Source organism: Sorex fumeus, unplaced genomic scaffold (assembly GCF_029834395.1).
Source record: "Sorex fumeus unplaced genomic scaffold, SorFum_2.1 ptg000019l, whole genome shotgun sequence".
In the NCBI taxonomy this organism is placed as follows: Eukaryota; Metazoa; Chordata; class Mammalia; order Eulipotyphla; family Soricidae; genus Sorex; species Sorex fumeus.
The window spans coordinates 40,770,916-40,784,511 of NW_026606076.1; the positions used below are offsets into that span (position 1 = coordinate 40,770,916).

The window sequence follows — 13,596 nt, forward strand, 5'->3', positions numbered from 1 at the left end:
TTAATTTTTTTTTTTAATTTCTTTAATTGTTCATTTTGGTTTTGGGGCCACACCTAACAAATGCTTGGAGTCACTCCTGGCTCTGCACTCAGGAATCATCCTGGTGATGCTCGGAGGACCATCCTGGTGATGCTTGGGGTCCCTTGGGATGCCAGGGACCGAACCTGGGTTGTCTGCATGCAGGGCAAACGCCCTACCTGCTGTGCTATCTCTCTCACCCAGGCTTTTATTTTAAAAGCCCTTTTATTTTGTGGGGCTTTTCTGCTGTGCCCAGGGCTTACTACTTGATTCTGCACTCAGGAATCACTTCTGATGGGCTTGGGAGGATCATATGGGGTGGTGGGGATCAAACCCATGCAAGTAAGTGCCTTATCTGCTGTACTCTTTCCAGCCCCTAAGCCCTTTTATTTTTGTTATTTATTTTAAGAAATTTTGGGAGCTGGAGAGATAGTATAGTGGGTAAGTTGCTTGCTTTGCAAGTGGCCAACCTGGGTTCTGTCCCCAGCGTCCCATATGGTCCTCCAAGCACCACCAGGAATTCCTGAGCACAGAGCCAGCAGTAACTCATGAACATTACTGAGTGCAACTCAAACAAAAAACAGTCTAATAAAAAAAAATTGGGGGCCACATTCAGTGCACAGCGCTTATTCCTGGTGGGGCTCATGGACCCTTTAGAGTACCAAGGATCAAACCTCGATTGACCTTGCTCTACCCACTGTACTGTACTATCTCTTGGGCTCCCCTGCCAGTGTGAGTGTATGGTAGAGCGGAGGTTTGGGCCGTATGTGCAGTGCTCAGGGTACTGTTCTTGGCTCTGTGCTCAGGGGTGAGCAGTGATGGTACTGGGTGGAGGACCATATGCAGTGCTGAGGATTGAACCAGAGTCAGCCGTGTACGAGCCTTCGCCCTCGTACTCTCTGGCCTACTGCACTTATTTTCTATGTCAAGTTGAAGGATTTTATTTACAATTTTTCTTCTCCTTTTTTGTTGGGTGGTTTGGGGCCATAGTCAGCTGTGCTCAGGACTTACTCCTGACTCTACTTAGGGAGCACTCCTGCTGGGGTTGGGGGACCTAATGCGGTACTAGGGATCACATTTGTCCCTTGTACTCTCTCTAGCCCCCTGTAGTCTTCCTAAGCCCCTCCTCTGTCCCCGCTGCTGAGCTTTTAGCTGTAGAGCCAATCCGCAGATATCTTTCAGACTGACTCCTTTGACTTGCATCCTCTTTGAAGCCTTTCCCTCTTTCGGGCCACGCTAAAACTCATCCTCCCTTCCTGCCACTGTTCTTTTTTGGGGGTGGGGGTGAGGGGATGTGAGGGAGATGTTGGGCCACACCCCGCGGTGCTCAGTGGTCACTCCTGGTGAGCTTGGGAGACCATATAGGGTGCCAGGGATCGAACCTGGGTAGGCTGTGTGCAAGGCGAGCGCCCTCCCCGCTCTACTATTGCTCTGTCCCTGGTGTGCCACTTTTCATCTGATTGTATCTCAGCTTTCTCTTAAATTGTCAGGTTGGTATTCCCTCCTCAATTATTTCTTGCTGCTTGATTGATAGGGTCCTGGCTTTAAGTATTATTACTTAAATAATAGTGCCTAATGGATTATAAACAGCAGTAATTTGGGGAGGGTTAGGAGTTTCGGGGTTATACCCAGCCGTGCTCAGGGCTTACTCATGACTCTGCTCAGGGATCACTCCTAGCATTGTTTTGGGCACCCTCGGCAGTACGAGGGATCAAACTGGGGTCATCTGCAAGCAAGGCAACTGCCTTAACCCCTTTGCCCTCTTCTGGCCCCTGTATGCCACTTTTCATCTGATTGTGTCTCAGCTTTCTCTTAAATGGTCGAGTTGGTATTCCCTCCTCAATTATTCTTCTTGATTGATTGATAGGGTTCCTGACTTTATGTATTCTCGCTTTAATAATAAATGGTGGTTGACGGATTACAAACAGCACTATTAACTGGATCGGACTCTCATCATTTTCTCCCTGTATGTCTAGTTGTTGACCTTTGGAGCTTACCAGCGAGCTTAATTTTGCATCGCGTGACCCTTCATCTCCACGTTGAGGCTCGATTACCATTGGCTGCGATTTAGTCTGTGGACTCGGGCACAGGGGCTAGGAGTAGGTAGGTCTTGTGGTGCGGAAGAATATGGCTTTGGTTTGATTCTCCCGCTGTCAAGATTGTTCTGGAAGTGGTTTTAACTGGAGTCGGCCTTCTGCTTCCTGCCGCCCCCTCTGCTCTGTGGTAGCGAGCCTTGTACTGAGCAGATGGAGGTTTTAATAAATGATTATACAGTGTGTCACCAGGAGAGAGCTGGACTCGCAGGCAATGTGGTTTGCCTTCCAATTGATTAGCCCGTTTTAGAAGTGTCAGCAAATTGTATGGCCACGGACCATTTGAAAAGAACCTTCCTGTCACGCGCAGAGTAGACTGGGTTTGGCTCGGGCTCTGAAAACAAAGGCACTGAGATGGTTTATTGAGAGAGAGAAATCACTTGTGGTTTCCTATCAGGATCCCGTTGTTTATCACGAAGTGGCGGTTCCTTTCTCTTCTCCCTGGTCCGCATCTGCTGGGCGGACTGTGTGTGTTTCAGTGTCCTCTTGCATACTTGATCGAACTCCTGGCGAAGCTCTGAAGCGTGAGGAGGGTTAGTTCAGAGACTTGGGGCTTGCAGCCTTGCTTCCCGTGCCAGGAAGATTGCACCCCCGTGAGCTGGCAGGGAAACCAGAAGGTAGATGAGGGGAGCAATTCATAATCAGGGTTTTCTCGGAAGAGATGTTCAATGTGTGCGGGCAGAATTTTACTGTAGGATCATTTGGAATGGCATCTTATTTTTGTTGCTCAGGAAGATGCGTTTTGAGAGACTTTTAACTCAGGTGAGCAGGGTTCTTGGCAAGCGTATTGCCAGGAGAACCTCCATATTCTCTCTCTCTTTTGGCTTTTGAGGTTTTTTTTTTTTTTTTTTTTTTTTTTGCTTTTTGGGTCACACCTGGTGATGCTCAGGGGTTACTCCTGGCTCATGCACTCAGGAATTACTCCTGGCGGTGCTCAGGGGACCATATGGGATGCTGGGAATCGAACCTTGGTCGGCCATGTTGGCTGCATGCAAGGCAAATGCCCTGCCTGCTGTGCTGTCGCTCCACCCTCGGCTTTTGAGTTTTTTGATCACCCTCAGCTATGTTCTAGACTTAGTCCTGGCTCTGTGCTCTGGGGTCACTCCTGGTGGTGCTTGGGAAATCATTGGGGTGCCAGGGATTGCATTAAGGTCAGCCTCATGCACAGCGAGTGCTCTACTCATTGTACTGTCTCTCTGACCCTTTCGTATCCTCTCTTAATTGCATACAAACCCCCCAGCCTTCAGGAGGCAGTGAGGGACTTTGAAACACTTTTGACATCTTGGCTTTTGATTTTGTTTCTTGGCCACAATCAACAGTGCTCAGGGCTTACTCTGGCTCTATGCTCAGGGGTCACTCATGGTGGGGCTCAGGGCATCTACCATATGCAGTGCTGGGGATAGAGTCCAGATCGGCGATGGGCAAGGCTAGTGCCTTAACCCATCTCTCTGGCCCTCATAGATCCTCCTTAATCCCCTTACCTTCCTATATGAATATGCCCCAAGTAAGTGTGTGTGTGTGTGTGTGTGTGTGTGTGCTCGCACAAATGGTGTGGGGTCCTTATAATTCTGTGATTTCACTGGAACCACAGTTCTGGATTGGGTTTTTTTTTTTTTTTTTTTTTTGCTTTTTGGGTCATACCCAGCAATGCTCAGGGGTTTGTCCTCGCTCTGCACTCAGGAATCACTCCTGGCGGTACTGCGGGACTATATGGGATGCTGGGGATTGAACCTGGATTGGCCTCATGCAAGGCAAACACACTCCCTGCTGTACTATGGCTCCACTCCCCTGGAACCACAGTTCTGGATATGTTGATTTTCTGGGCTCTGGGTCTGGACTTTGCTTCCAGTTGGCCTGTAGGGATCCCACAGCTGAAGTCTTTGGGTCTTTGGGAGGGACTCAGCATTACTTTGGCCTATGTTCTGGGTGATTTTTCTAGGGAAACTCATTGGGGGCTTTGGGTCTTTTTCAGCGTTGCCACTTTGCCCAGTAAGAGAAGTTCCGTCCCTCGGCCAGAAGGTTCTGCAGAGGAAATCACTGTGTGTCCAGGTGAGCACTTACTATGCTGGAACTATTTCTCACCCCATTTCTTTTCCCACCTTTCTGAGGGAGTCACACATACTCATATAGACCTGTGTACGTACACCCTCTGTTTCTTTTTAGGAGCTTTAGGATCACGAACCTAGGTACTTAGGAACTGCTCCTGGTTTTGTTTTTTGGGTCACACCTGGCTGTGTTCAGGGCTTCCTCCTACCACTATGCTCAGGGATCACTCCTGGCAGTGCTCAGGGATACCAGGGACCATATTGGATGCTAGGGATTAAACCCAGGTCCGCCACATGCTCCAGCTGTCACATGCTCGGGCTATGTTTCTCCTTTTTTGAAATGGACATTGACTGAATTTCAGCCTTTTCTCCTTAAAGATATTTTTGTCATGAAATCCCTGTGGCACTTGGATCTGTTCGTTTGTTTCCCAACTTTGCTTGTTTCCGCAGAGCAGCCAGACTGAGAACTCAGCATTCACAGCCAAGAGGAATTTTATATTTTGGCTTCTGGGTTCTCAGGGTTGGACTATTTTCTAATCTGTCTTTATTCTCCTGAGAGCCTTTTACTAATTATTGTGATTTTCTTTGTTTTGTTTGGAGGTGGTAGGGGGTTGGGCCAGTTCTGGTCATACCTGGTATTCAAGGGTGGTGAATCCTGTCTTGGTGCTCAGGGTTACCCCTGGCGAACCATGTGGTGCTGGAACTTGACCATGGGCTTCCCCACATGCATATCTGTGCTCGGCCTGTTGAGCTATCCTTCTAGTCCCTATTATTAGGATCTCTCTCTCTCTCTCTCTCTCTCTGTTGTTGTTTTGGGGCCATACCCATGGCTACTCCTGGCTCTGCACTCTGGAATTACTCCTGACAGTGCTCTGGGGACCATATGAGTTGTTGGGGATCGAACCCAGGTTGACCGCATGGAAGACAAACTCCCTACCCTCTATACCATCTCTCTGGCCCCATTATTGGGATTTTTCATAGGGATCACTCCTGGTGACCAGGCATAAAATGGCTTGGGTTGGCAGTACTGGGTATGGGGGGTGACCCTGTAGTGCTGGAGGTGGAACTCTGCTGGCCTGAACTCTGCCACTGGTCATTGGTAAGGTATCTTTCCCAGCCCCTGCTCCTTGGTTTTCAGGAGCCAGAGAGGCCGTTCGTGGGCGGCGACTCAGGGTCTCGTTGGGGTGGGGAGGAAAAGGCCGGCTCCACCCCCTTCCCATGAGGCCCCGAGTGTCTCTTGACTGCAGGCCCAAACCTGACTGTCCAGTGGCCCCTGGAGGATGGCGGCCACTGGGCCGCCAGGGGGAACAGGCCAAGGCACGAAACGTATTCCCACCTGGGTTGGCCCAGCGCCAGTAACCTACTGCAGGAATTGGATGCATTTCTGCTAAAAGCCGTTGGGTTTCGAGATTTGTTTCTGAGTTTCTGGGATCATGGCCGTTAAGCAGTTCGATCAGGAACCAGAGACGCCATGCCTCCAATTATATAGCTGGGCCGGAGGTGGTTTGTGGGTGTGTCTCCACATACCTAATTTTTGACCATTTACTTTCTTGGTAAACTTTGTCTCAAGTTTTTGGGGTCTGGCCAAAGGCACAGCAGCAATTTTGGGGTATCTGGAAGTCTGAAAGCGCCATCAGGCTGCTGATGCACTCACCTCACAGGTACAGATTGACCTGCTGGCAGCACCATACCCCCATGCTCCTTGGTTTTCATATGACTCTGCGCAAGGAGACTAGAAATTGAATGTTGTGTGTAGTTCGGGTGTTGTCTGACTTGTTTTTTGTTTTTGTTTTTGTTTTTGCTTTTTGGTTCACACCCGGTGATGCACAGGGGTTACTCCTGGTTCTGCACTTAGGAATTACTCCTGGTGGTACTTGGAGGACCATATGGGATGCTGAGAATTGAACCTGGTTCTGCTGCGTACAAGGCAAACGCCCTACCTGCTGTGCTATTGCTTCAGTCCCCTAACTGTTTTTTGTTTGGCGGCCACACCTGGTGGTGTTCAGGGTTACTCTGGTCAGCGTTTGAAGATTGTTCTTGACAGAGCTCAGGAGACTGTGGTGCTGGGGAATCAAACTCAGAACTCATTCTAGTCAGTTGAACAGTCTCTCTAGTCTCTTTAGACATTTTGTAGGCAGGGGGCGGGAGGGGGACTGGGGGATATGGGGCAGGTTGTTTGGGCCAGGCCTGTGCATCCTCAGGGCTTACTCCTGGCTCCTGGCACTGCTCAGGGATCACCTCTAGGAGTGCTCAGGGGACCCTGGGGGTGTGGGGGATTGAATACAGGTTGGCTTGTGTATAAGGCAAGTGCCTTCCCCGCGGTTGTATCACTCCAGCCTCTCTCGACTTCTAGAAGCCGTGAAGTTCAAGGACTTCCTATTGTGTTGGAGCAGCTAGTGTTACAGAGAAGTTCCTCTAAGTCATTTATAGCTTTCTATTAGGTATTGTAAAACCTGTCAGGCTCAGAGGGACTTGGGATTTTATGTTGGCCTCCCCCCCCCCCCAACAAAGACTTAAACTGATTTATCTAGAAAAGTCCTGTAAATGTTTCTAAACATGTGGCAGCATAGCTGAAAGGCCTTTTTAAAAATCTTCTAGGAAATTTAACTGTTGGTTCTTGGGTGGCAGTGGGGGGAGGGTTTGGGGCCACACTCAGTGGTACTCGGAGACTCTCCTGTGCTCTCCTTTGCAGTAATCCCTGGTACCATGGTGCCTGGGGTTTGAACCAGGGTTGGACACATGCAAAGGAAACCTTTGTGCTACCGCTCTTGCTTTTTTTTTTTTTTTGCTTGTGGGATTTTGTTTTGTTGGGGCACACCTGATGGTGCTCTGCAACTATTCCTGACTCTGTGTTCACTAGTGACCCCAGCAGCGCTCAGGGGGCCCATATGGGGTGCAGGGGATCTATACCAGGCTAGCAGTATGCAAGACGAGCATTTTACTTTCTCATACTCCCTCTCTGTTCCCTCTATTGGTTCTTTCTTTTTCTTTGGGTGAGAGGCTGGGACTGGGGCCATATCTGGAGATGTTCTGTGCTACCTCCTCATGGGCCCAACCTTAGGGTGCTGGGGCTTGAACCCTGGCCTGTGGCATGCAAGGCAGCTGCCCTGCCTGCAGTATTATCTCTTCAACATCTCCCCAGGTTGGTTCTTCATGAAAGTCATTTCTGAATTCATTCGAAATGTATTAGGCTGACTGCCAAAGGCAACCCACCAAGAGCACCCCACCAAGGGCTCCCACCTTTGGCAGGCGAACTCAAAGCTGCTGTGCAATCCTGGGGCAAAGAAAGCTTTCCCCACCCTCTCTACCAGGGACTGCTGACCCTGCCAGCCTGTTGGGCATCGCTCTGCTCGGGTGGAGGGCCTGTGACATCACAGGGGGACCAGGCAGGAGGAACCTGCAAATACAGTAATTTGGAAAGCCCTGGCTTAATGGGTGGGGTGGGGGTGGGGGGCAAGCCAGCCCTTCATCACCAAGGTTAGATCACTTTCGTGATCGTGACTCGCTGTCATTAGCCCGCTAATTAAGTCCAACTGTTTGCTGACATAAACTGCTTCTAAATGAGATCGCAAAAGGATGCCATAACATTACCATTCCTCTGGCTAAGAAAATAGAACTCCTTCCCCATGGAGCCAGACTCCTCCTGAGTCTCTTGAAATAGATAACTTAGATGCCGTGGATCTAAATCGTCCCAACAAGTGGGTTTCCAGGGGAGGAATGCAGATCAGAGCTCGTAGTTCAGCTCGCCTTATTCCTTGGTCTCATAGTTAAGACACTTGCAGGGGTCTAATTCCAGGTATCATGGTGCAAAATTTTAATACCTTCTTAAATGTGACTCATTCTGACGAAGAAAGATTATGTTCTTAGAGCTGGATTATGCAAGCTACTACCCTTGTTGCTTCTTTGTGTGTATGTGTGTGCTGGTGGGGTGTTTGGGCCACACTCAGCAATACTCAAAGTTTACTCCTGGTTTCTGTGCTCAGGGATCACTCCTGGAGGGGTTCAGGGTGCTCTGTACAGTGCACAGGAATGAGAACCTGAATGGTGAATGGGTCATGTGCAAGGCCAATGACCTGCCCTCTGCAGTACTACTCCTGCCCTCAGCCATTCTTTCTAAGGGGCCTCTTAAGTTGTCATTATGGTTAGACATTTTGGATTTTGGGCATTTGCAAAAAAGGTTGATTTAAGACTTTTTTTTTTTGCTTTTTGGGTCACACCCTGCGATGCTCAGGGGTTACTCCTGGCTTTGCACTCAAGAATCACTCCTGGCGGTGCTCAGAGGATCATATGGGATGCTGGGAATCGAACCAAGGTTGGCTGCGTGCAAGGCAAATGCCCTACTTGCTGTACTATCGCTCCAGCCCCCCAACTGAAGACTTTAATTTTTTTTGTTTTGTTGTACCCAGAGTTTTACAATGCCAGGCTTCACCACTGAGCTCATGCTATTCCGGCAGTAGTGCAAGCAAAAACCAGCTTGTAATTTCTTTTTTTTTTTTAATTGTTTAGTTTTTATTTTGTGGCCATGGCTAGTGGTCCTAAGGGCAGCCGCACTCAGGGATTACTCCTTGTGGGATTAGGGAGACCCACTCCCTTCAACAGTGCCAGGGATAGAACCTGGGTTGACAATACACAAGGCAAGCACGCTACCCACTGTACGATTTCGCAAGGCCCAGCAGTTCTTTTTTTTTTTTTTTTTTTTTTTTTTTTTAATTGAATCACTGTGGGAAAGGTTACAAAGCTTTCAGGTTTATGTCTCAGTCATGCAAACATCAAACACATTTCCCTTTACCAATACTTATTTTTTACCATGAAGAACCCCAATAAAACCCCACCCCCCACCCCTCCCCGTCCCTGTGAGGCAGATGAATTCTAGTTAACACTCTATCTGCTTTGATTAGATTCATTGTTTCAATAAAAGATTCACCACTATTATTTAGAGTTCCCCCCCCCCCCCAAATCAGACATGCTGAAAAAGCATTGTGAAGTGATTTGCTTTCTACAGCTGGGTTCAAGAATTAAATGTTGGTTTTGGATTTCTGCTATTTTACCTATTGACCCTGGAAGTATTTCTACTGAAAGTCAGATAGTTAAGAAATTGATTTCTGTGTTCTGGAGTCGTGGCCGTGCTGGAGAGCCGCTCGCGGGGGGCAACTGTTGACCTCGGTAGGGGGTGAAGGACGGACCGGAACGCCCCCCGACCCATGAGGTTTTAGTCGCCCCCACACTCCCGGCTCATACCTGCTGTCCACAAGGCTCCCATGTGGCCGCCATCTTTCTTTCCAGAGAGGAGAGGGCGAATGGGGCAACACCCTTTCCCCTCCGGCAGACTTGATGGCCTGGATCACCGCATAGTCCGTTCACTTTTCTGCTCCAAGTTGCTGGGTTCTGCATTAAGTCCTTGTGCTTTTGGGTCCGTGGCTGTGCTGGAGAGCCGCTCGTGGGGGGCAACTGGTGAACTCGGTAGGGCGTGAAGGACGGACCGGAACGCCCCCCTTCCCATGAGGTTTTAGTTGCCCCCACACCCCCGGCTCATACCTGCTGTCCACAAGGCTCCCATGTGGCCGCCATCTTTCTTTCCAGAGGGAGGAGGGCGGAAGGGAGCAACACCCTTTCCCCTCTGGCCCAGCAGTTCTTAACTTAAAAGACTAAATGTCTTTTTTGGTACTATCTCTCCAGGAAATCTGACAAGAAGATTTTGAAAATTATGCAGTCTAAGCCTTTTTTTTTTTTCAACAAGGGAGTGAAAATCTTTTTCTGTGTGTGTGTGTGCGCGTTATGTGTATATGTTCTTGTTATTCAGTCTTAAAAAAAATTAGGACATATTAAAATATAGTTAACTCAGAAATAGAATTTTAATCCTTTGATGATTCAGAAGAATACCCTAGCATCTGACAGGTACTTTATTTATTCAACATGGACCGTTGTTGTTTTTGTGACGTACCAGTTAGCTGCATAGACTCTGATCACAGAGAACTGAACTGTGTGTATGTGTTCTGAGATGAATTTCTTGGCCAGATATTTTGTCCTTTGAAATGTAGATATTGTTACTATATTACGCAATAGATGCCAAAATCAGAGGCAGACAAACTTATTTTTGTTTGTTTGTTACTCCAAGACTAGAGAGTAAATATTTTCACTCGGGAGTCCGTAGATCTTCCTTTTGAAACACAAATGTAAAGGCAGCCCTAGTCAGAACAATGAAGAAAACCCACAGCTAACACTAATGCAGCTGGGTCAAGCAGGTCAACCCACAGAATTCGATTAGGAGCTCTTGTTGGCTAATACCCAAACCCGACTCAAAAGGCTCGCCCCCCTGTCACTTCGGGGGCTGTTGTAATGGCCTGTCCCGTCCTCAGGCGTCTAGCTGTGCCAGGGTCCAGCCCAGGACCTGGTCATGCAGGGCCTGTGCTCACCAACTATATCCTTGGCCCACAGATCCTATTTTTATTTATCTATTTATTTATACTGGGGGTCTTTCATATAAGACCCACACTTTGCCACTCAGCCAGGTCTGTGGCCCCCAAACACAAACTCTGGACCCCATATCAGTGTTCCTGACCCAGTAGGTATGGAGAGAGGGCTGGGAATTAAGGGGCCCTCACCTTTTACTTCTATATTGATAGTAGCTTTCGCCGTGCTGATAACTTGTTCAATAAGACTTTATGGAATTAATGCTTACAGAATGCTTTAAAGATGGGCCAGAGAGAGTACAGTGGGCAAGGCGCTTGCCTCGCACACAACCTTCCTGGATACAACCCCCAGCATCCCATTCGGTTCCCAAAGTACCACCAGGAGTGATCCCTGAATGCAGAGCCAGGAGTAAAGCCCTGAACACCTCCAGATGTGGCCCAGAAACAAAGAATACATTAAAGAATTTTAGCTCTGTCTAGGATCTATGTATTAAATTTTTTTTTAAATTCCTGCTCTGAGTTTCTGTCTTCCCTGATTGTTTTCTTGTTTTGTTGCACTTAAGGATCGCTCCATATGGGGTGCCAGGCATTGAACCCCAGTTGGCTATATGCAAGGCAAATGTCCTACCTGCTGTACTATCACTCTGGTCCCTTTTTTAAAAAAATGTATATATTTTACTATTTCTTTTTTTTTTCTTTTTGGGTCACACCTGGCAATGCACAGGGCTTACTCCTGGCTCTGCACTCAGGAATTACTCCTGGCGGTGCTCAGGGGACCATACGGGATGCTGGGAATCGAACCCTGGTTGGTTGCGTGCAAGGCAAACACCCTACCCGCCGTGCTATTGCTCCAGCCCCTCCTGACTATTTCTTGAACCTCCCACATGCTCTGACAGGTTTGTGGGTTTTGTTTGTTTGTTTGTTCTTAACAAAATGAATATACCTGCACACCAGAACTTATCCTGGAAACCAGTCAGATGGCTAAACACATAATTTGTTCAAACAGTAGAATGCTACTCAGCAGTCAAAGGGATTCACTGCTGGGGCCAGAACGATAGTACAGTGGGTAGGGCACTTACCTTGCACATGGCCAACCCAAGTTCGATTTCCTGGCACCCCATGTGGTTCCCTGAGCCCTGCCAGGAATGATCCCTGAGCATAGAGTCAGTAGTAATCCCTGAGCACCACTGGTTTTTGCCCCAAAAGTGAAAAAAATAAAAGAGAAAGGATTCCACTTCCAAGACTTGAAGCAACACAATTCATTCCTCGAAATGAAAGAAGGCAGACCAAAGTGATGACTCACACTGTATTATTTCATTTATAGAACAGCTCATAAAATGCGAAATCCCAGCAGTGTTGGTCATTGCAGAGAACCATGGGGAGGGGGTTGGCAACAGAAGGATGGAGACACAGTGTTTTTTGGGGGGGTGTTAGAAAAGTTTTTATGGCTTGATTGTGGTGGTGTTATATAGCATAAGTGACACCTATGCATGGATTTGAACCATTGTATGACCCAAACTGGAAAATTCTGGAATCTCAGTCAAGCTTTAAGAAGAAACACTTTAGATCTGTAGAGTCTCTGTGACATTATTGGGTCCAAAATCACAATCAATCAATCACAAATCATCCTGTTATTCGTCAATTGCCTCGAGCAGGCCCCAGTAACGTCTCATTCATCCTAGCCCTGAGATTATATTCAAGGCTCTTTAGGAGAATGAGACCCATCATTGTTACTGGTATTTGTATTGGGTACGCCACGGGGAGTTTGCCAGACTCTGCCATGTGGGCAGGCTACATTCGGTAACCTGCCAGTTTGTCCAAAGTAGGAATGAGATAATAAGATGTCATAATAAGATGTCACATTCGCGGCCGCGTGGTTCCGGGAGCTGGATTTTATAGTCTCTGAGTCTTGGCCGTTGATGGGATTACACGGTGCCAGGGGGCCAGTTGGTGGGTGTGACCCCCGCCTACTGGAATTTGGAGGATCTGGGTGGAGGATGCTCGGCCCAAATCTGAGTAGGCTTGGAGATCTCGGCCCCGGAACCCGCGTGACTTTGTCCCTCTGCCAGTACCTTCATGTGTGCGGAGAGTGGTCTCAGCATGGTGGTGGCTGGTCCTGGAGGTCTTTGGCTGCCGGAGCCCTGGTCGGGGTGGGGAGGAAAGCTCAACCCGCTCCCCTCCAAGGGGTCCCGGCGAGCGTGGACAGTCAGGCGCCGGGGCAGGAGACTGCACTGTTCTCTTCCGGGAGCTGGTTTTTAATAGTCTCTGAGACCCCCGCAATGGGTCCAAAAATTGAACGGAAATAGGTATTTGTGGTTTGAACAAGGAAAATACTGAGTGGATGCTAATGTGATTTTCATTGTTTTACTCTAGAAACCCAGCTAAGTTCCCCAGAAACTGTGGACCCTGAAAGAGAAGTTTCTTCAGGGAGCAGAGAGACCCCGGATAAAGTGAAAGTTGTCACAACCAATAAGGAGGTGAATATTGCCTGCCTTTTTTTCCCCTCAGTAATCCTTTCTCTGATGTAATGTGAAAAGGTTTAGGTGCCTGAGAATCGTACCTTTGGGGTTATTGACCTCATAGATAAGATTCTGATAAGTAAGACAGTTCAGCCCTGTTTCTGAAACTAACAGTTGGTACCCAGTTATCATTTCTTTTTCTTCTTCTGTATTTGGTTTTTGGGCCACACCTGGTGGTGCTCAGGGATTACTCCTGGCTCTTCGCTCATGGGTCACACCTGGCAGACTTGGAGGCTTGTATGGGGTGCTGAGAAATGAACACAGATCTGCCACGTGCAAAGCAAATGCCCTATGTGCTGTATTATCGTTCAGCCCAAGCAGCAATCATTTCTTGAGTACTGTAATATGCTTTTTCTATTACAGGGGGGCAAATAGAGACTTAGGATGTTTAAGTTATTTGCTCAAATTCAGACTAAAATTTAGTACAGCTAAATTTGGACTCGTTCAAAATGTGTGCTATTTCCCATTACATACTGATGAGTACAGACCTTTTATTTGTTTATTTATTTGG

General features: G+C 48.0%; 1 protein-coding gene across 1 annotated transcript in view; it reads left to right on the forward strand.

Moving 5' to 3' along the window:
* UIMC1 (ubiquitin interaction motif containing 1) overlaps nt 1–13,596 on the forward strand; it is a 74,146-nt gene that overhangs the window by 25,312 nt on the left and 35,238 nt on the right. The window contains exons 7-8 of the mRNA XM_056113143.1: nt 4,084–4,160; nt 12,940–13,043. Coding sequence (XP_055969118.1) covers nt 4,084–4,160; nt 12,940–13,043 — 181 coding nt within the window. The remainder of the gene's footprint in view (nt 1–4,083; nt 4,161–12,939; nt 13,044–13,596) is intronic.